At 48.3% G+C, this 23,517-nt stretch overlaps 1 protein-coding gene across 2 annotated transcripts in view; it reads left to right on the forward strand.

Moving 5' to 3' along the window:
* The first annotated feature begins 3,291 nt into the window (after window positions 1-3,291).
* Window positions 3,292-23,517, forward strand: part of MALL (mal, T cell differentiation protein like) — a 33,523-nt gene continuing 13,297 nt past the window's right edge. For both annotated transcript variants that reach the window (XM_008008361.3, XM_073023164.1), the window contains exon 1: window positions 3,292-4,119. In XM_008008361.3, the coding sequence (XP_008006552.1) occupies window positions 4,015-4,119 (105 nt within the window). In that variant the 5' untranslated portion in view covers window positions 3,292-4,014. The remainder of the gene's footprint in view (window positions 4,120-23,517) is intronic.

The following is a 23,517-nucleotide window of genomic DNA, read 5'->3' on the forward strand; positions in this document are numbered from 1 at the left end:
TCAATTTGGATAAAGAGGGATGGGTATAAAGATAAGTGAATGGGCCAGGCACAGTTGCTCACACCTTTGGGAGGCCAAGGCAGGCAGGGTGCTTGAGCCCTGGCATGCAAGACTAGCCTAGGCAACATGATGAGACCCCATCTCTACAAAAAATCCAAAAATTAGCCGGGTATGGTGGCGCAGGTCTGTAGTTCCAGCTACTCGGGAGACTGAGTTGGAGGATTACTTGAGCTGAGGAGGTTGAGCCTGCAGTGAGCTGTGATCATCCCACTGCACTCCAGCCTGGGCGACTGGGAAACCCTGTCTCAAAAAAAATAGTAAGTGAATGGCAAGTGAAAGGCTATGGGCTATATTGTCTCATAGGCAGGAAAATGGAGGTTGAGGATGTTCTGCTCAGTGATGGCTGATACTGAATGAGGCGTGCAGGTCTGTGTGCAGCAATATAAAAAATCATTAATGGAGTACGGCTCACACTTGGGACTTTGATAGTGTGTCTGTCATTTAGCCCTTTTCTGATACTCTGTAAGACAGACTGGACCTTAACCTGCTCATTTGCATCTGACTTTGCCAGAAAAGATTAACTTTGCAGAACTTTGTCCTTTTGAAGAGACCATTTTGGGGAATAAAAAGGTCTCCATGCTTTCTGAGCTCTTCTCCAGGTAGGAATCTCTGGATGACCCAGACATTATCCCATTGAGTCCTTCCTTTTTCCTGGCAGCTGTTCTGTACTTGCCCAACTCCAGGGACACAAGAAACCAGACTCAGTTCTGCCTCATGGCTATGAACATTAATCACAGGGTCTTCCTGAGTCTATCAGTGTGTGCATTCCATCTACCCCATTTGAGAGTTAAAGAGACCTTGATCTGTAGAAATAATCGTTGCAATCTAGTTGTGTCTAGCAGGCCAGAACCAGTGGACATGTGTGTTCTTGCAGCAGAAAAGGGGAGAGCTCTGCTCCTACTTCTACAGTGGAAGGCTACTGTAGTGGACATCTGGTGTTTCTGCTACCCAGCCTCCATATACTTGTCTCTTGGTAACATCACCTCCACCCTGAGTGTCATTGTTCAAGTCACTGCATGAAGTCTCACCAGAAACCATTATTACCTCTCAACTTCTCACTTCTAAGGTAATAAGTTCCTTTCATCACTAAAGCCAGTTGGAATGGGTTTTTAAAAATATTTGTTATTGAAAGAATCCCAATGGATACAACTGTCTATTCTTTCCCCCAAGTATCTCTGGATTTCTTCTGGCTTGTCTCTTCATTTTCATGGAACTAGTAAATTGTTTCTGAAAAATAGTAAAGCAATTTCTTAGTGGGAAAAGAGTTTAATAAAGAGGAGTCAAAAAAAGAGATAAGCAGTTGTCTTCAAAGTCTTTATGACTGTTTTCATGACTGTTTCAATCATTCAAAGACATTTATTCAAAACCATTTATTGAGTACCTTTTGTGTACCAGATGGTATTCAAGATGGTGGATATGGTTGTGATTCACCACATGAGCAAAGTTTTGGCTCTCCTTAAGCCCACATCCTAGAGAGGGGCAGGGGCAGGAAGACAAACAATAGGCAAATTAGTAAATCAGGGAAATCTTGGGTAGTGAAAAGTGCTTGAAGAGTTAAGCAGGATGTTGCAATTTGGGCTCTGGTCAAGTAGAAAAGGATACTCCTTCTCTTCCTTTCACTAAATGCAATTAACAACCCTGGACAGAATGCATGGAGAAGCTAACTGAGGATTCTAGAAAAAAAAGGCAGGAATATTTTGGAAGGAAACCAGAATTCAAAACACTACTAAGCTGTTGGTGAGTTTCCCATTTTCTTTCCTCTGGTACCTCTCAGCCGGGGTCAGAGACCACCTGAAACCCAGAACTGTACACAGGATGCGGACAAAGACGTCTCTAAAAGAATCCCTGTTTCTGGTCTGAGGAATGGGAAAGGGAGCCCCAAAGAGTCAGAGGGAGTGTAGAAAATCTCTGTGTTTTGTTTGTTTGTTTATTCTTTCCTTCCTCAGCCCCTGGGCAATCAAGTGACAGTGATGGTGGCAATGGAAGTAGCAGCCAGGCAGGTACCTGGAACTCTGAGAAAGGGGAACTTTTGTCTCTGACCAGAGGAACCATGATCCTAAAAGCATGGGGGGAATAATTGTTACCTTTGTCTCTCTCTCTCTCTGTCTCTCTCTCTCTTTCTCTCTGTCTCCCCAACCCCCGCCCCAAACCCCGACACACACATTGCTTTGGTCCCGAAGATAGACACAGTCACAAGAAGTGCACAGCAGAGGAGGAAAATGAAAAGCCTGGTCTTTAGCCAGAGGACCAGGGCATAGCTTCATTTCTTAATATGCTAATTGCTTCAGAAGGTGGAGGTGGCTCAGGGCCTCTCAACTGGAGACTAAGGGATTATGGGTTGTTGTATTATCTCCATTTCATAGATATGAGCCTGAGAAGGTTGTTTTTCTTCTTAAACTTTTCCTACTATGCCATGTTGTCCATGGGCAAGTCAAAGGTATCCCACAGCCTGTAAGAGTGGCACAGTGCTTATTTGCAACCTTTAAGAGAGGTGGCAAGATGGGGGATTCACGGAGAAATCCCTGCTTTGCTTGGATTAATCCTGTAAACAAGGTGGCGTAGGTGAGACTGGGGTTGGCAGGTGGGATTAGGGTCTCCCTTACGTCCTAGTTTCCATAGCTTGGAGAAAAGGGATGCTCAGTCTGGTTTGAGATCCACTGGGGGGTTCATTGCCTTTCTTTGCAATGCCTTTGCTCTTAGCTTCATTTGTCCAAATTCCTCTCTCCCTGGGCTCTCTCCAGACCAGGCAAAGGCTGAGCTGGCTGATCTCCCCACCTGTGGCCCTGAGGGCAGGACCTGGAATTCCCCATTTCTGCTAATGAGATCAGGACATGGGGTCTTCTAATTAATCCAGCCCTCACGCAATCTTCCCCACATGCTCTCCATACCAGGGAGCAGCTGGGGGCAGGAAGAAGGGACCCCAATCCTGAGCATCCTGAGCACACCCTTTCAGGGCGGGTTGGGAAAATGAAGGTTCACCAATTCAAAGGCGGAGGGGAAATGGTTCAGCCTTTGGGATTTGTATTTGGTGTGAAGGGAGTTGCTTGCCTCTGGGTCACAGCCCTGCAGTCAGCTCCCCTACTTGCCTGGGAGTCAGGAAGAAATTCCTTGGCCCCAAGCCCAGTTAGGAGCACGGCACTGGCTGGAAGGAAGGTCAGGGAAGGAAGGAGGTTGTCCACTAGAGGCAGCAGCCAGCCAGCCCAGCCCTTCTCTGGTGCCTGCTGCTGTGGTCCTCTCCCAGAGAGTGGGGGGCCTTCCTCCATCTGCGCCATGAGGAAAAGAGCAGTGGAGGACCATGGAAAGGGATCCAGAGAAAGAAGGAAACACCAAGTCCCAGGGGCATGAGCTGGAAGGGAGGGCTGCTCCTCCCAGGGGAGGCTGGCGACGGAGAGCTGCCACCAAGAGTGGAAAAGGAGGGAGCTGGGCAAGACCCAGCATTGTTAGTAACCAGCTCTGTGGCCTTGAGTTGACCTCACTGATTCTCAGTCTCCTCACTTGGAAAAGGGCAAAGCAGCCACGTGCAGGCCGTGGTGGGCACCCGGGCTGTCTGCAGATAGCTTGGCTCATTGCTGGTCCTGAGTACACAGCCCTCATAGCCAAGCAGCCTGAGCCTACACTCCGGGCCCAGGGGAGTGACTGTCGCTGACATCCCTTAGAATAACACGCTCCAGGAGTCAAAGATTCCTTAGTTGGAAAGGTCTAGAAAGAGACTCCCGCTCTGCTCTGCTCCCTCCTGCACCAGCGCTGTGCCCTCCGCCGGCCAGGCAGGGCCGTTCGATGCCGCTGGCCCGCTCACTGAGGATCTGTTGGCTTCAGCGAGTGGAAGGACCTGCTCGGCTGGAACTTTTTTTTTCCCCTCCCAGACGACGTCCGATGGGTGTGTCGCGCAGGAGGTGATATTTGACGGGCTGCGCGCGGGCGAGCTGCCGGGAGTGCCCAGCAGGGGCTGACAGCATGGCCTCGCCCGACCCGCCGGTCACCAGCTACGCCCCGTCCGATGTGCCCTCGGGGATCGCGCTGCTCCTCACCATCCCTTTCGCCTTCTTCCTGCCGGAGCTGGTGAGTGCGGCCCTCCGGCCACCTGCAGAGAGAGAGGAAGGGGGAAACCGGCCTTGGCACCAGACCAGACCGCGCCCAGAGAAGGGGGACCGAGCGCAGGGGCTGCGGTGGCTGCGAGTCTCCCACCGGGCGCACAGCGGGGTGCAGCTGTACTCAAGGGACAGATCCCACTCTGTGCCCCGTCTGATGCCGCCGGGGGGTTCCGCCCTCCAAAACAAAACCAACTTGGGTGTGGAGGCCTGGGGGGACGTTGCTAAAATACTCAGGATTCCCAGGAAAATGTTGGAAATGAATTATAATTACATGACTTCTTTTGTCCAACTATCTGTGCCTTTCTGATTTGAAGTGGGGAGACTGTGTTTCCCTCTGGGAGCAGGTTTTCTTAATTGTCATGTCTGCTGACTTTGAACTTTGACTTTTGTGGGGTCCCCCACACAAGGTAACTATGACAGCATCTGCCATAAAACAGTCGTGTGAGGCACCCTGGTTGCAAATGAGAACCTGTCACTGTGTTACTCTCTGGGGCGCCCTACGGCTGAGTCGTGGCCCTGATCCCTGGGAAGCCTGCCTGCTCCCATCTGCAGAGCTGTGCGTATGCAGTGTTCCGCACTGCACAAGTCCCCTCTGAACTGGCTGGTACCACATCCTCTTCAGGGAGGAGCACACTCAAGTCTGGGGCCCAATCAGGGCAAAAGAGTGTGTTTTGTTTTTCCAGCACCTTCTGAAATACCTAGCTTGTGGGTGGAATTTTCTTACCTGCCCTGAATTTGGCAGTGCTGTCTCCGAGCAGGGAGGAAAAGATAGAAAGTGGATCTACTTTTAAATCGGACGTGACCGGCCCTTCTCACTCTTGTCATCTGCCTGCAAAGTTGGGCCTGATCGAGCCACTTTTAGGCAAACTGGCTAATGGGTGACCATTGATGGCAACCAGAAAGAGAACCAGGTAGGGTGGGCCTAGCGTCTGAGTGGCTCCAGTTGAAACTCCACCTAAGAGGCAGGTTTCTGCCAAGGCTACCATCCCCAGCACAGCGTGGGCATCCTGCCAGACTGATGACATAACCATGCTCTGATGAGTCCTGTGTGCCAGGCCCTGGGTGTGCCCCTCACCTTTGAGCAGCCGCATGGGCGGCCGGGGTACTGGTTGACTCTGCCTCTTTTTATTGAGCCTGTGGTTTATGTCAGTCCTGCAAGCCCCTGGTGACAGGGCACTGCCTCCTGGTGATTTCCTGTCTGCTGGGGAGAGACTGGGAGCATCTCCTCCCCACGGTTGGATGGTAGCCTCAGCAAGGAGGGACCTTCTGAACTCTCCAGGCCGGGGGGGCAGTCCAGGCCTGCCACCAAGAGTTGGACCTCAAAGAACAGGCATTCATAGGCTGGGGGGAAGGAGAGGGAAAGGCCTAGAGGCCTGGGGAGAAGTCCTGGAAGCAGGCTAGAGGCACGGTGTTTCTGGAATCAGGACAGCACCCAGGGTGAGAACTGTGAGAGGTCGTGGTGGCTCCACCCGCCCTGCTCCTGCCAGTGAAACTCCTGGAAGAGCAAAGTGCATGCTCGTGTTGGGCTCTGAGGCCTTACGTGTTGTGGGGCGTGAGGGGCTCAATGACAGTCAAAAGTGACATCGGCCCAATTGTCTTCATTTCTTCATTTATTTGTATTGTTAAGTAATGTGAGATTTACAGTAAAGCTGCAATAATAGTACAGAAAGTTCTGTGTACTCTTCCCTCAGCTGCCCCTAATGCCTGCATCTTCCGTGGTACAACTCTTGAAATCAGGAAACACTGATACTGTGCTATCAGGTACTCTATAAACTTTACTTCAGTTTTGCTAATTTCCTCACTGATGTCCTTTTTCTGGTCCAGGATCCTGGCCAGGATCCCACACGGCACTTAGTTGTCATATCTCCTTCATCTCCTTTAATCTGGGACAACCTGGGTCCTTACCTTGCCACTTCTGAAGAGTACTGATTAGTTTTTGTTTGTTTGTTTGTTTTTTTGCTTTTGAAAAGTTTATTTTTCCATAAGTTATTGGGGTACAGGTGGTATTTGGTTACATGAGTAAGTTATTTAGTGGTGATTTGTAAGACTTTGGTGCACTCATCATCCATGTATACACTGTACTATATTTGTAGTCATATATATATATCTCACAGTTTCTTTATCCACCCATTGATTGATGGGCATTTTGATTGGTTCCACAATTTTGCAATTGTGAATTGTGCTGCTACAAACATGTGTGTGCAAGTATCTTTCTTGAATAATGACTTCTTTTCCTCTGGATAGATACCCAATAGTGGGGTTGCTGGATCAAATGGTAGTTCTACTTTTAGTTCTTTAAGGAAACTCCACACTGTTTTCCATAGTGGATGTACTAGTTTACATTCCCACCAGAAGGGTAGAAGTGTTCCCTGTTCACCACATCCACACCAACATCTGTTGTTTTTTGATTTTTTTGATTATGGCCATTCTTGCAGGAGTGAGGTGGTATCACATTGTGGTTTTGATTTGCATTTCCCTGATCATTAGTGATGTTGAGCATTTTTTCATGTCTGTTCCCCACTTGTGTATCTTCTTTTGAGAATTGTCTATTCATGTCCTTGGCCCACTTTTCGATGGCGTTTTTTTCTTACTGATTTGTTTGGCTTCATTGTAGATTCTGAATATTAGTCCTTTGTAAGATGTATAGATTGTGAAGATTTTCTCCCACTTTGTGGGTTATCTGTTTACTCTGCTGTCTGTTCCTTTTGCTGTGCAAAAGCTCTGTAGTTTAATTAGGTCCCAGCTGTTCATCTTTGTTTGTATTGCATTTGCTCTTGGGTTCTTTGTCATGAAATCCTTGCCTAAGCCAGTATCTAGAAGGGTTTTTCCAATGTTATCTTCTAGAATTTTTGTAGTTTCAGGTCTTAAGTTTAAGTCCTTAATCCATCTAGAGTTGATTTTTGTATAAGGTGAGAGACGAGGATCCAGTTTCAATCTCCTACATGTGAGTAGCCAATTATCCCAGCACCATTTGTTGAAAAGGATGTCCTTTCCCCATATTATGTTTTTGTTTGCTTTGTCCAAGATCAGTTGGCTGTAAGTATTTGCGTTTATTTCTGGGTTCTCTATTCTGTTCCATTGATCTATGTGCCTGTTTTTCTACCAGTACCATGCTGTTTTGGTAACTATGGCCTTATAATATAGTTTGAAATCAGGTAGTGTCATGCCTCCAGATATTTTTTTTTTTTTTTTTTTTTTTTTTTTTTTTTTTTTGCTTGGTCTTACTTTGGCTATGCTGGCTCTTTTTTGGTTCTATGAATTTTAGAATTGTTTTTTCTAATTCTGTGAAGAATGATGGTGGTATTCTGATGGGGATTGCATTTAATTTGTAGATTGCTTTTGGCAGTATGGTTATTTTCACAATATTGATTCTACCCATCCATGAGCATGGGATGTGTTTCCATTTGTTTGTGTCATCTGATTTCTTTCAGCAGTGTTTTGTAGTTTTCCTTGTAGAGGTCTTTCAACTCCTTTGTTAGTTATATTCCTAAGTATATTATTATTATTATTATTATTATTATTATTATTTGCAGCTATCATGAAAGGGGTTGAGCTCTTGATTTGATTCTCTGCTTGGTTGCTATTGGTATATAGAAAAACTAGTGATTTGTGTACATTAATCTTGTATCCAGAAACTTTTGCTGAATTCTTTATCAGTTCTAGGAGCTTTCTGAAAGAGTCTTTAGGGTTTTCAAGTTAAACGATCTTATCATCAGCAAACAGTGACAGTTTGACTTCCTCTTTACTGATTTGCATGCCCTGTATTTCTTTCTCTTGTCTGATTTCTCTGGCTAGGACTTTCAGTACTATGTTGAAGAGGGGTGGTGAGAGTGGACATTCTTGTCTTGTTCCAGTTCTCAGAGGGAATGCTTTCAACTTTTCCCCATTCAGTATTATGTTGGCTGTGGGTTTGTCATAGATGGCTTTTATTACATTAAGGTATGTCCCTTGTATGCCGATTTTGCTGAGAGTTTTGACCATAAAGAGATGCTGGATTTTGTCGAATGCTTTTTCTGCATCTATTGAAATGATCATGTGATTTTTGTTTTAAATTCTGTTTATGTGGTGTATCATATTTATTGACTTGCGTATGTTAAACCATCCTTGCATCTCTGGTATGAAACCCACTTGATCATGGTGGATTACCTTTTTGATATGTTGTTGGATTCAGTTAGCTAGTATTTTGTTAAGGATTTTAGCATCTATGTTCATCAAATATATCAGTCTGTAGTTTTCTTTTTTGGTTATGTCCTTGAGTGGTTTTGATATTAGGGTGATCCTGGCTTCATAGAATGAATTAGGGAGGGTTCCTTTGTTCTCTATCATGTGGAATAATGTCAAAAGGATTGGTATCAATTCTTCCTTGAATGTCTGGTAGAATTCTGCTGTGAATCCATCTGTTCTTGGACTTTTTTTGTCAGTAATTTTTAAATTACTGTTTCAATCTTGCAGCTTGTTATTGATCTGTTTAGTGTACTAATTCTTCCTGATTTGAGCTAGGAGGGTTGTATTTTTCTAGGAATTTATCCATCTCTTCTAAGTTTTCTAGTTTTTTGTGCATAAAGGTGTTCCTAATAGCCTTGAATGATCTTTTGTATTTCAGTGGTGTCAGTTGTAATATCTCCTCTTTCGTTTCTTAGTGAGGTTATTTGGATTTTCTCTCTTCTTTCCTTGGTTAATCTTGCTAATGGTCTATTAATTTTATTTATCTTTTCAAAGAATCAGCTTTTTATTTCATTTATCTTTTATGGGTTTTTTTGTTTGTTTGTTTGTTTCAATTTCATTTAGCTCTGCTCTGATCTTGGTTATTTCCTTTCTTCTGCTGGGTTTGGGTTTGGCTTTTTCTTGTTTCTCTAGTTCCTTGAGGTGTGACCTTAGATTGTCTGTTTGTGCTCTTTCAGACTTTTTGATGTAGATGTTTAGGGCTATGAACTTTCCTCTTAACACTGCCTTTGCTATATACCAGAGGTTTTGATAAGTTGTGTCATTATTGTCATTCAGTTTGAAGAATTTTTTAATTTCCATCTTGATTTTATTTTTGACTCAATGCTTTCAGAAGCAGGTTATTTAATTTCCATGTATTTGAATGGTTTTGAAGGTTTCTTTTGGAGTTGATTTCCAGTTTTATTCTACTGTGGTCTGAGAGAGTGCTTGATATAATTTCAATTTTCTTAAATTTATCAAGTCTCATTTTATGGCCTATCATGTGGTCTATCTTGGAGAAAGTTCCGTGTGCTGTTGAATAGAATGTGTGTTCTGTAGTTGTTGGATGAAATGTTCCGTCAGTTGTAATACCTCCTGTTTTGTTTCTGTTAAGTCCATTTGTTCCAAGGTATAGTTTAAATCCATTGTTTCTTCATTGACTTTCTGTCATGATGGCCTGTCTAGTGCTGTCGGTGGAGTATTGAAGTCCCCCACTATTATTGTGTTGCTGTCTATCTCATTTCTTAGGTCTATTAGTAATTATTTTATAAATTTGGGAGCTCCAGTGTTAGGTACATATATGTTTAGGATTGTGATATTTTTCTGTTGGACAAAGTCTTTTGCCATTATATACTGTCCTTCTTTATCTCTTTTAACTGATGTTACTTTAAAGTTTGTTTGATGTAAGAATAGCTGCCCCTGCTCACTTTTGGTGTCCATTTGCATGAAGTGCCTTTTCCCACCCTTTTACTTTAAGTTTATGTGAGTCCTTATGTGTTAGGTGAGTCTCCTGAAGGCAGCAGATAGTTTGTTGGTGAGTTCTTATCCATTCTGCGGTTTTGTGTCTTTAGAGTGGAACATTTAGGCCATTTACATTCAATGTTAGTATTGAAATGTGAGGTACCATTGCATTCATCATGCTCTTTGTTGCCTGTCTACTTTGGTTTTGCTTTTGCTTTTTAACTTGTATTTTTGTTTTATAGGTCCTGTGTGATTTATGCTTTAAAGAGGTTCCATTTTGATGCGTTTCCAGGATTTGTTTCAAGATTTAGAGCTCCTTTTAGCAGTTGTTGTAGTGGTCGTTTGGTAATGGCAAATTCTATCAGCATTTGTTTGTCTGAAAATGACTGTATCTTTCCTTCATATATGACACTTAGTTTCACTGGATATAAAATTCTTGGTTGATAATTGTTTTGTTTGAGGAAGCTGAAGATAGGTCCCCAGTCCCTACTAGGTTATAGGGTTTCTGCTGAGAAATCTGCTGCTAATCTGATAGCTTTTCCTTTATAGATTACCTGGTGCTTTTGTCTCACAACTCTTAAGAGCCTTTCCTTTGTCTTAGCTTTGGATAACCCGATGACAATGTGCCTAGGCAAAGATCTTTTTGTGATGAATTTCCCAGGTGTTCTTTGTGCTTCTTGTATTTGGCTGTCTAGGTCTCTCACAAGTCTGGGAAAGTTTTCCTTGATTATTACTCCAGATATGTTTTCCAGGCTTTTAGAATTCTCTTCTTCCTCAGGTACACCAATTATTCTTAGGCTTGGTTGTTTAACATAATCCCAGACTTCTTGGAGGCTTTGCTCATATTTTCTCTTTGTCTTCATTGGATTGGGTTAATAATTCAAAGACCTTGTCTTTGAGCTCTGAATTTCTTTCTTCCACTTGTTAGATTCTATTGCTGAGACTTCCTAGAGCATTTCACATTTCTAAAAGTGTGTCCAAAGTTTCCTGAATTTTTGACTGTTTTTTCTTTAAGCTATCTATTTCCATGAATATTTCTCCCTCCACTTGTATCATTTTTTGGACTTCTTTTGCATTGGGCTTCACCTTTTTCTGGTCCCTCCCTGTTTAGCTTAATAACTAATCTCTTGAATTCTTTTTCAGGTGAATCAGGGATTTCTTCTTGGTTTGGATCCATTATTGGTGAGCTAGTGTGATTTTGGGGGGTATTGAAGAGCCTTGTTTTGTCGTATTACCAGGGCTGGTTTTCTGGTTCCTTCTCATTTGGGTAGGCTCTATCAGAGGGAAGGTCTAGGGCTGAAGGCTGTTGTTCAGATTCTTTTGTTCTACATGGTGTTCCCTTGATGCAGTACTCTTCCCCCTTTCCTATGGATGTGGCTTCCTGTGAGCCGAACTGCAGTGATTGTTGTCTCTCTTCTGGATCCAGCCACCCAGCGAATTTACCTGGCTCCGGGCTGGTACTCCAGATTGTCTGCACAGAGTCCTGTGATGTGGACCATCTATGGGTCTCTCAGCCATGGATACCAGTGCCTGTTCTGGTGGAGGTGGCAGAGGTTGCAGTGGACTCTGTAAGTGTCCTTAGCTTTAGTGGTTTAATGGTCTATTTTTGTGCTGGTTGGCCCCCTGCCAGGAGGTGGCACTTTCCAGAAAGCAACAGCTGTAGTAGTATGGTGATGGACCAGTGGTGGGTGGAGCCCTAGAACTCCCAAGATTATATGCCCTTTGTCTTCCACTACAGTGGATAGGGAAGGACCATCAGATGGGGACAGGGCTAGGCATGTCTGAGCTCAGACTCTCCTTGGATGAGTTTTGCTGTGGCTGCTGTGAGGGGTGGAGGTGAGATTCCCAAGTTACCGGAGTTGTGCACCTAGGAAGATTATGGCTGCCTCTGCTGAGTCATGCAGATTGTCAGGGAAGTGGGGGAAAGCTGGCAATCACAGGCCTCACCCAGCTCCCACACAAACCAAATGGCCGGTTCCACTCCCACTGTGTCGCTCACAACAGCCCCAAGTCTGTTTCCAGGCAGAGGGCAGGATGGGTTTGAAAACTTGCCCAAGGCTATCCTCCTCCCAAAGCAAGAGTAAAGGGCTTTAGTTCTTCCCCTGCCTGTAAAGTCTGCACACTCAATTTGTGACCTTTCCTGAGTTCTGGCCAGGTCTTCTGAGTTCTGGCCAGGAGGCATCTCTCCCCATTCAAATTGTTACAAAGTTCAGCTAGAGAAGTCCTTCTCCCTGTGGAGTTTTACCCCCTGCTCCTCTGGCCACCCTCCCGATGAATCCCTGTGGTGCCAGGCAGGATTGGGCTGCTTGGGGACCCAGTGAGCTCCCAGGGCCTTTCTGCTGCTTCCTCTACCCCTGTATTTTGCTCAGCTCTCCAACTTGACTCAGCTCCAGGTAAAGTTGGAAACTTCTCCTGCAAACAGACCTTCAGCTTCTCCAGTGGGGGGATGTGTTTGGAAGAGGAGGGTCTCCCTTTCTTAATTCCTCATTTGGGGCACTCACGGTATTTGGGGTGTCTCCCGGGTCCTGCAAGAGCAGTCTGCTTCCTTCAGAAGGTCTGTGGGTCCTCTCAGGATTGCTGGTCTGTTCTTGTGGTTGATCTGTAGCTAAAATTCACAATGCAAGCCTTCGCATGCTGCCCTGTCTGGAGCTGCAATCCAGTCCTGCCTTCCACCTGCCATGATCCCTTCTGCCTTCTGATTAGTTATTTTTCTACGATGTCTTTTAATTTGGTCTTGTCTGATGTTTCCTCATTGTAACTTCATTTATTTTTAATTCAGGAGTAATCCTATTCAATATTGAAAATTGAGAAAGTTCAGAAATAAATATGATCCATATGTGCGCACATACTCGTATATGTGTACACACCTATTTAATGGGGTTATTCTGTACCTGCTGTTCTGTACCTGGTTTTCCCTTAAATAAGCATTCCTAGCACGAAACTAGAATCACATGGGCCTTATATCTGGGGTGAGGAATGGCGAGGTAGATGGGAGAGAGGGACAATGTTGAGGTGGGTGGATGATTCTGATCCCATTGAACAGAAGACGTGCTGGCTGGAGAGATGAGTGCAGAAACAACCTAGCACAGGCCCCTCTTCTGCTTTGGTCTCCTGGGAGTGCAGTTGCTGCTGCCCACTGGGGCTGATCCCAGAGCACCAGGCTTTGGGGGCCCAGCAAATTCTGTCTCAGGGCCTAAGACCTCACGAACAGGCCTGTTTTTCTAAGGGTGTTAGTACAGAGAGTGAGTTGTAAAATCAGGCCAGCAAAGGGACAAAGAACTCGAAATCAAATAATGGAATTCCGATGCTGTCCACGGTGGGGGCAGCCCAGGGAGGACCTTTCCTTCCAGCTGCTGCTGACGAGATACCCCAAGGACCTGAGAGCAGACCCGTGCTACAGACTTTCCATATGAACAAGAGGCCACATGTGCCAGGAAAGCAGAGTCAGATGCGCTCACACAAGGCCCTGGCTCCTCTCTCAACTTCCCTAGACCCTGAGCCACCCTGCTGGCCAGGCCGGGTCCCCTATTTCTTGGTGATGACAGACAGGGATGGGCCAGGCCCTGGGGAGTCTGCAGTTTCTCTTCCACCTCTCCTCTCTTGAGCTTGCTCTCATGGATAATTGCCTAAAATGTTTATTTTCAAGTCTTTGCCAGTCAAGTTCACATTTTAAAACTTATTTTGTAGTAATTATAGATTCATAGGAAGTTGCAAAGATAATTCAGAGAGGCCTCCTGTCCCCGTCCGCAGCTTCCCCCAGTAGCTACATCTTTCCAAATGGTAGTACAGTATCAGAGCCCAAAAACTGCCTTTGATACTTTGGGGCTCCACTTTTCTCACATATGTAGAGTCAGGAAATCACCACTGCATCAAGGTACAGGGCTGCCACTCACCCCAAAGAGCTCCCTCGTGCTACCCTTTCAGAGTGCACCCCCTACCCTGCCCTCCCTCAACCCCTCCTGAACAAACCCCTGAAAACCACAAATTTCATTCCTGCAATGTTGTTATTTCCAGAAAGTTATATAAATAAATGGAACCACACAGTACATGGGTCTTTGAGGTTGGCGTCTTCCGCTCAGCCTGATGCTCTTGAGCACCATCCAAGCTGTGGCCTATGTCAATAGCTCCTTCCTTCTTGCTCCTGAGTAGTGTTCCGTGGTCTGGCTTTGCCGTCATTTGTTTAACCATCTGCCTATTGAGAAACAGTTTGCCTGTTTCCAGTTCTTGGCTGTTCCAAATAAAGCTGCTGTGAAAACTTGTGTGCAGGCTTTTGTGTGGGGGTAATGCTCAGTTCTCCAGGAAAATGCCCCTGTATGATTGCTGGGTGGTGTAGTAAGTATTAAGAAACCCCGACAAACAATTTTCCAGAGTGGCTGGAGAGTAACTTCTGCGTTTTACATCCCCACTAGTGACTGCTGAAACTTCATCAGTAAAGTTCGTGTTTTATGTAGTTTACTGGTGAATTCAGGTTTCTTAAAGACAATATTAATTTTGAAACATAATCTGCAAGTGCAAAAAAGGTTTGAATGGATGAATTTTAAGATGAGAACTCTCTCCTTCATGCAGCAAGTGTGTGTGCCTTGGGGGAGCCTGGGGTGGGTGCGGCTCACACCCCTGCCCAGCTCTGGGGCCAGCTGTCTGTGGGTGCTGGGGACTGACCATGCCATTACCTGTTTGATGGAGGTGACTCATCGGCTTTTTTATAAGCTTAAGGGTGGAAGCTGCAAGCTCACCCAGGTGACTGTGAACAAGGAAATGCTTTATGAATATGACTCCAATAAATTCTTTTAACTGTCAACCTTGTCTCTAGTTGACTTACGAGATTTTTGACGAGTTTAAAACAAACAGCTAAGATTTCTAGAGGTTCCGAAAGTTAAAAGGGGAGACCATGCAAACTGTTTGTTTGATGTTGGATGTTTTCCTTTTAGCTGTTTAACTCGCCAGCATGTCAGTCAGAGGGAAATCCTCTGAGCCCTTAGAAGTTCATCCCGAGCTCTTCCAGCTTAGCAAGTGTATTGTATGTCTTACCCAAATGGCCAGTATCACTTGTGTTCCAACCTGCTGCTGCTTCTACTCTGTTTATATGGAAGAGCCTGTTTGAAACTCACGGAAGCCAGGGGCCCCCTGGGAATCCCTTAGGGCCGACTCCGCGTGCACTGAAAGTGACTAGGTGGGGCTGGGAGAAGAAATTAGGACTCCTCTTAGGCCTGACCTTAGGGCAGGAATCTTCCTCTTCTTTCTAACTGTGCCTTAGAAGTTGAGTTTTCCAAGAGGAAAAATCATCTCCCTTGCTTTCCTCTGCTCCCCTGTCAGTTCTCTATAATTCCAGGAGCAGCAAAGTTAATTCAGTTTACCCCAGTTTATTTTATAATTATCTTTTCACGCTTCAGCCTTTTTGTCTCTGTCCCTCCCTTCACTCCCCTCACTGCCACATGGCCTCTTCCTATCCTTGGTCCAGCTCCCACAGAGCAGCACCCTTCTCTTCTGTTCTCCTGCAGGACATGGGAGCCACCAACCACTGTGTCCACGGGACCATGGGGTCCCGTTGGAATAATGGCCAAGGATGTCCCCTGGAAGACAAGGACGGGAGGACACGAGGAAAGGGAAGGCCTTGGGCTGGGGAAGAGCAAGGCCTCCCGGGAGAGAAGATGAGAAGGGCCATGGGGCAGGAGTTGAATGTGAACCTCCCCACACTGCCTGTGGCCACCTTGGCCTTCCTGCCCCTTGGCCAGGCCCAGGCCCTACTCTGGGAGGCCACGGTGTGTTCAGGTTCAGTAAAATAGAGTCAGTCAGGATGGAGCCTAAAGTCTGGCTCTGCTTCTTCATTGCTGTGAGGCCCTGGGCAGGTTACTTAATCACTCTGAGCCGCAGTTTCGTCAACAATGGAAAGAGTAACCATAAAGAGAAACAAGGATCCTGTAAGACAGCTGTGGGGTTTGAATGTGGACTTCACAGGAAGTATCAGGACATGGTGAGTGAGTGCTCCATAATGCCAGCCCATACTACTTTATCGCTGGCGGTCATCGGACCTCTTATTAGAAAGCTCACTGTAAGACAAGTAACAATTGTAAGTCAACACGTGCTTATTGAAACACTACTGCCACTCTAGCCCCATGCTCTGCTCTTAGGGGCAGACAAAAATAAGACAGTCATTGAGGGGATAAGGTAAGGCATGAGCCTGTCTTAAAGGAGTGGTGCAACTATCACACTGAAGATGCAACGGGCACTCCAGGACAGGAGACAGCTGAAAAGCAAGGGCTGCACAGCCAGCCACAGCTGCCCAGCGGCCCTGGGAGCCAGGTGGTGTCGGGACAAGCTGACTCAAGGAGGATCTTGACATTCTTGAAGGGCTTGGATTGATGGGTGACGCATTTTCTTGTTCAGATTAGGGCTGCCTAGGACCAGGAAGTTAACAAATACATAAAGTCAGGGTACAAGGAAGACTTAAATCCCCCACTTAAATCCCAAGTATTCATTCAAGCTGAGCACCTACTCTCTCTCTGCCAATCACTGACGATACAAAGATAAACAAGACAGACATGGCCCCCGCCTATGGAGCCTGATGCGTAATGAGGGCGATGGAGAACAGCCAAGCAAATCTGTAAAGGTGCTATGCCTGTCACGGTCCAGTGGGAAACAGAAACCATGACAGGTGCTTTACACGGAGGGGATTCAATACACGGACTTGTTGACACAGTCATTGGAAGGCTGGATGAACAGAAAGGGGCCACTGAACAATCCAGAGAATAATAATAAGTGCTCACAGCGCCTGCCGCCCACCCCCAGAATCGGGGACAGAAGGGCAACGAGGCTGATGCTCAAACCTGTAGATGAAGCTGTCCCTGCCTTGTCAGTGCTCAGACCAGTGTGTGGGTGCTGGGAGACAGTGGTCACCCTAAAGAAAGGGCACTGGGACCCTCATCTCCAGCTGCTGCTGCTGATTCTGGAAAGACAATGGCAAGACCTGGAAAAGGCAGCAGGAAGTTTTCCCCCACTTCTCTCCTAACATCCCAGCCTCCCTCTAAGTCCTCCCCTGCCAGAACCTAGCAAGCATCCAGCCACCGAGGGAGCCCACACCACACAGCAGAGAGACGCGGGGAACCACCTGGCCGGGCCCCGCATCCCTGGCCACTCCGGCCCCTGTCTGAACTTCCAGCCCGGGTTTTTCCCTGGCCGTCCAGCAGGACCATGAGCAGCCGTCCTTGAACCAGTGGCCTCTCGCCGCTCGGCCAAGACAGACAACCAAGCACGCTGTCAGAAGGCCAGCCCACCCGGAGGGGTCCACAGAATTGACGGCTGCCCTGAAGGAGCCACCGGCTGCTGGCATGGAGCCTAACAGAGAGGCCCGGGCAGTCTGACCCACTGGACCCAGGGCGAGCCCCAGATAAGGAGCCTTGCCAGTAGAAGTGCTGGCTCTCTCCGCCATTCCCAGGAGCTTTCTCCCCGGAGAACTTTCCCCTGGGCAGGGCAGACCTGTGGGAGTCAGGAGAGGCTCCTAGAGTGTTGTCCAGACTAATAACACTCAGGGCAAAGGGCCCTAGTGGGGGGGAGCTCGAGGACCCTGGCCTTTGCCCCCTCATCTCTTTCCAGCCCCTCCCCTGCCTCTCCCATCCCAGCCCCTAGCCTCGATCCCTCTTTGCCTCCTGAAGAGACCAGCCTGTCCCTCAGTCACTACCTGGTCAGACTCCCCCATCTCAGCCAGAATGGATGGCTGCTCAGGCCTCACACAGGGCCCACCTCATTGGACAGGGCCAACCCTTGTACCACATTCCACAGCACTAGCTCCCCGTGGCACCACTTCCTGTCCCCTGGCCACAAGCTGTCCCTAGAAGATACCAGTGGGGTCCCAGAGTACAGCCTCAGTGGGTTCCCCATCCAGAGGGACCAAATATCATGGGTCTGGGACTCCAGTCTTCAGACCTCTTTCAAAGAAGGCTGGATTCTTTGAGCTTTGCTTTTCTACCTCGGCACTATTCACAGATCCCCCCACCAGCCTCCCCCCAGCACTGCCCATCCGGACTCTCTCTCTGCCCCAGTGATGTTGGGGGAGGTGTGGAGGGGGAGGTGTATTTATTTGAGCACCGTCCTCTCTGACAGCACAATTGTTAGTGGTCTGTCCTATGTACCAGGGCGGTGTGGCATCTCAGGATGACGAGGGGTGCCAGTGGGGTCAGGGAGGAGGCAGGGTGGTGGGAAAAGCCTTCCCGGGGAATCCTGAGGGAACGTTGCTCCCTACCCTACTGGGAGAATTTCTGGGGCCTGGGAGGTGATGGAGCAGGAAATAGGTGAGGATCAAACAAATACACGTCTGTCCCCATTTGGTTCAGGCTCCTGGCAGGAATGCCAGTCTGTGGCCAGGCCACACTGGAAGGCCCAGAAAGCAGCAGGCGGTGCCACCTTCATGGGCATCTGTCCCAGGAAGCTGAGGCTGTGAGCAGCTGGTGAGTGGTATGTCCAGCAGCCCCCTCCTCCTTTCTCAAGTGAGTCAGTGACATGCACCAAGCACTTGCTTTATGCCAGGCTCTGTGCTGTACTCCAGGGACAGAGACCTCAGGGCACAGTCCTGCCTCCAGGAGCTCAGAGTCCCGGCAGGAGGCAGGGAAGAGACAAAGAGAGACAATGAAAGTGGAGAGTGACCCTAGGGGAGGTATGCCGGGTGGGGGGGGGGGCTTGGTAGTCAAGGGTGGCTTCCTGGAGGAGGTGACATGGGCTGGTCCCTGCCTTTCAGGGTCTGGTCATAGATAGACTGGGGGTCAGCTGGGGAGAGCCAAGCAGGCAATCAATCAACCAGGACTAAGTGACCTGGTGCCTAGTGAAGGGCAGGTACATTACTAGTCACAAAATGTCTGTGGGTTCCTAAGGAGAAAGGAGAGCATGGGGACTTCCCCTGAGCCTGAGTCCGGGGATCATCAGGCAACTTCCTGGGGGGCTCATGGGCAGGAACATGAAGTTACTCAATGTACCCAAACAGGGAGAGTGAGAAAGAGGACACTGGGGCGGGGGGCCAGGGAGCATGGGGAAGCCCAGCCACGGGGCCCCGGCGGGAGCAGGATGCCTTCCCCTTGCTGCTTTACAGCGTGTCTGTGCTTTCCTAAGGTGCACAGGTAGACAAAAGGGAAAATATGCCCCCCAAATGCTGTGTTTAATTTTGTCCCCTTCCTTTTCTTTAAGAGACAAGAAGGAAAAGCGCTTTAGACTTTGGATGGAAAAGAATGTTCTAATTAGTCAATTTTATATGACATTGTAAATCTGTAAATCTGTACTGTTTGGTCAATAAAAAGTGAAGGCAGTCAGTGTGAATGGGCGGACGTGGTGCTGGGGGAGGAGGAAGCAGGAATGGAGATGCCTGGCCCTGACTCAGGGCCCCTCCCGGACTGCGCTTCCTGCCACTCTGGACCCATCCCAGAGAGGTCGGGCCCACTGCCAGCCCCATTCTGTGAGTGCTTATGAGTACCTAGGACCCCCTTATATGACTCGCTCAGCCAGGAGCAGCTGTGGACACGAGTTCCCACCAGTGCTGGATGGAAGTTCCCGCCAACGCTGTTCTCCAGTGGGAGATGAGACCCGGCCCTCCCTGGAGGCCTAAGGGGCCTGGGCTGGCAATTTCCTACTAGCCTTAAAGCCACAGAAAAGGAAATTGTCCCTCCATGAGTCAGGACGCAGTGACTCGGGGTTTGGAAGTGTGCTAGGTTAAACTGCGGAGTGTGGAACGTTTGTGCAATGCTACTCGTTTGCGGGGTCCTCTTGGGGTACAGGAGACAGGCCTGCCACGCCCCTGCTGGGTAACTGAGGATGCCCCTCTGCCTTTTAGAGCCAGCATCCTCCTGTATTCAAAGCACAAAGGAGATAAGGATGGCTGCTCAGAAGGCTTCATGAGGCTGCAGGGCCAGTGACACGGGGGTGGGAGGTGCCTCATGAGCTGTAAGCAGCACCCAGGTGGGCTCTGGGTCTCTGAGCCACCCACAGGGAGACTTGCAGTCAGGTGAGCCCTGCCCAGGAGCACCCAGCACAGGCTGGCTGGGTCCCTGGCCTCCAGCTGTGGCACTTGGGGTGGGAACATGTGTGTGGAAGACCCTAGCTGGGGTACAGGGCGTTCCAGCCCCACAGAGGCAGGGCACTCCAGGGCTCCTCCCACTCTTCCTGACAACGGGACTGTCATCGCACCACATTTCCCTTCACCTTCTTCAGCGGCTCCCACTCCCACCCAGGTCCCCGCATGGCCCCTCAGGCCCTGGGATGATGCTGCAGGCGCCAGGCTGGGGCCTGTGCTGGGCTGTGGCCTACCCATGGGACAGTGCTGTGAAGGGGAGGAGTGGTCCAGGGGCAGGCAGGCAGGAAGGCACGCTGAAGCAAGGGCTTCCACAAACTCATCCACAAAAAAAGAGAGATTTCCATCACACCCTGGTACACTATAGGCGTGTGTGTGTGTGTAAGTGAAACAAAAGATCCAGGAACCAGTATTTTCCTTTCCTGTACAAAATACACTCCTCTACTTTATATCCTAGTCTGCCTAAGTTCTTTTTTTTTTTTGCGGAGGGGGCAGTGGGGGCAGAGTCTTGCTCATCACCCAGGCTGGAGTGCCGTGGTACAAGTATAGCTCACTGCAGCCTGGAACTCCTGGTCTCAAAGGGTCCTCCCCGCACTCAGCCTCCCAAGTAGCTAGGACTACAGGTGTGCTCGGTTAATTTTTTGAAATGTTTTCTAGAGACAAGATCTCATGTTGTTGCCTAGGCTGGCCTCAAATGCCTAGCCTCAAGCGATCCTCCCACCTCAGCTTCCCAAGGTGGCTGGGGTTACAGGTGTGCGCCATTATGCCCGGTCGGCTCCAGCTCTTAAGGCTGGTTGATAATCCTCTAAATGGAGTCGTAGTCCATGAATGAGTCTCACTCATAGTTTGCCAGTCCCAGGACTGGGGGATGTGGTGGAGGCTTGGGGAGCCTGGCATAAAGGCAGAGGGTGGGTGTCCTGAGTCTGGCCTGGGAGTCATGGGAGTCAATGGAGTGTTTGAAGAGAAGGTGAGGAGTATGAGTGACATGCACACATTTGAATCCCAGGGACTCCTCGGCAGTGCTGTGAAAGGGCTGCCGCTGGCTGGGACTGGCCTTAACAGAAGGGAAATGCACTATCTCGTGTTGTGCGACCTGGGTCAGCAGCTCGGTTGTGTCATCTGGGATGCAGGCTCCTTTCATCTTTCTCCTCCTCCATTTCACGGCTGCAGGTTCACCACTGCACAGTAATGGCCAGAGCAAGAAAGGGACCATTGTGCCCTGTGCCCCCTTCTTAAGCACCAGGAAGACTTTCCCTCTGTCTCATTGATCAGGACTAAGTCAAGTATGTGTCCCTAGTAGGGAATGTGATGAGCCTAATGGCGTGGGCAGCGACATCCCCTTCCTGGTGAGAGCCTATACCTCTCACCAGAAAGCCCAGTTGGGGAACTCATTCCACAGAAATAGTTTATCATGAGAGAACATATTCTGCTCTCTGCAACAAAGTATTTGCTGCAGCATCATCTGTAACAGGAAAAAGCTAAAAACCCCCATATACTCTGATTAGGGCCTAATTGAGTAAATGAGGTTTTATCAACTTGATGGAAGATAATTTTGACACTGAAAATACAGTGGACCCTCATAACTCCTGGATTCTGTATTTGCAAATTCACCCACTTTTGCTAAGATGTATTTGTAACCCCCAAATTAATACACTTGGCACTTGCACAGTCAGTGACATGCTCAGAGCAGCGAAAAACTTGAGTTGCCAGACACGCACACACATTCCCAGCTGAGGTCAAGCCAGGTGACACTCTGCCTTCCTGTTTGAGTTCTTGTGCTGTAAGATGTCCTTTGCGAGGTCCCCTTAGGGCTGCGTGTTCAGAACCAAACTCCCACTCATTTTGCATGAACAGAACCAAACTCCCAAGGGATGCTACAGTGGCAGGAACACGTGCACATCTGTTTGACAGACCTGTGACTCTTGAGGCATTTTGCATGGCAACTGCCTGATGGGGTCTGAAGCACAGCCCCAGGATAGGCCTTGTCTTGTTTTTCCTTTTTTTTTTTTTGAGACAGGGTCTCACTCTGTCACCCATGCTGAAGTGCAGTGGCACAGTCAAGGCTGTCCGCCTCCTGGGCTCAAGTGGTCTTCCCATCTCAGCCCCCCAAGTAGCTGGGACTACAGGCATATGCCACCATGTCTGGGTAATGTTTGTATTTTTTTTAGAGACAGGGTTTTGCCATGTTGCCCAGGCTGCTTTTGAACCCTTGGGCTCAAGTGATGCCCACCTTGGCCTCCCAAAGTGCTGGGATTACAGGCGTGAGCCACTGCACCCAGCTGTTTTTTCCTTTGAAGGGTGTGCATCAAAGAGCTATTTTAACACCTGTGCTCATAGCAGCAGTATTCACAATAGCCAAAAGGTGGCAGCAAGCCCAGTGTGTATAAGCAGATGAGTGGCTAAACCAGCCGTGACACACATATGCAATGGAATAGTATTCAGCCTGGAAAAAGGACATTCTGACACGTGCCACAACACAGATGAACTTTGAGGACATTATGCTAAGTGAGGAAAGGCAGTCACAAAAGGACAAACACGGCATGATTCCATTCATATCAGGTACCCAGAGTGGACAGAAAGCAGAACGGTGGTTGCCAGGGACTGTGGGGAGGGAAGAATGGGGAGTTGTTATTTAACAGGTGCAGTTTCAGATCTGCGAGACGGAAAGCAGTCTGGCGCTGGACGGTGGTGATGGTGATGACAGTGTGAATGAACGTGAATGCCACTGAACTGTACGCTGACAAATGGTTAAGATGGTTGATTTTGTTATATGTGTTTAACCACAATTTTTAAAAAGAGAGAGAGGTATACAGTAACAAGAGAGCCTGGACTTAAACAGCAGGCACTCTGCGCACCTGAATCCAAGGGACAATCGTTTCCTTCATCCTGAAACATCACAGTGGCAGAGGGAGCCTTCGGGGCATCCAGGTTCCCACTGTGGGCAACGCCCGCGTGCGTCCTTTACAGAGCCCATGCCTGCCTGGCCCGTGGTGGAACCAGGAGACCCTGGCTCACTTGTCTGCTGATGACATGAGCCGCACCCATCTTGACTGGGGCCTTTTCCTCTCAGCCTGAAGTTTTTGAGGCTTTATGAAGCCTGTGGTCACCTGAGTACCAGGGAAGAGAAGGAGAGGCAAAGCTGTCATGAAAGCTGGACTAACACAACCCTTTCCTGCAAAAGCTGTAAAACTTTTGATAGCAATCTGCACTGAAATAAACATTTTTCATCATGACCCAGCAAAAAAAAAAAAAAAAGAAAAGAAGAGACACAGTAAGCAAAGGAATTTGGGGTTGGCAGTACATGAAGCAATACTGAAGCAACGCCCAGCTATGCAGAAAAACCTGCCACCAGGTACCCACCCCTGGCACTCCTCCCTGCTTCTCAGCTCCTTGTCTGCCCCACCCCAAACCCACACCTCCCAGCCACAGCCCAGAGCCCTGGCCACACAGACCAGAGACCATACATCTTTTTGACATATCCTTCACCATTCCCAGGGCGTCATTACTCAGGCAGCCTCTGTCTCAGAGCCTCTGTGTGTGATCCCGGCCCCTGCAGCAGCCCCTCTCCGGCCCATGAGGGGCTTCCAGCTGCTCTGTGTGGGTGAGCAGATCCACTCTCCCCACAGGCCATCCTCCTTATCTCTTCCCATTCAG

Source organism: Chlorocebus sabaeus, chromosome 14 (genome assembly GCF_047675955.1).
Source record: "Chlorocebus sabaeus isolate Y175 chromosome 14, mChlSab1.0.hap1, whole genome shotgun sequence".
NCBI classification, from domain to species: domain Eukaryota; kingdom Metazoa; phylum Chordata; class Mammalia; order Primates; family Cercopithecidae; genus Chlorocebus; species Chlorocebus sabaeus.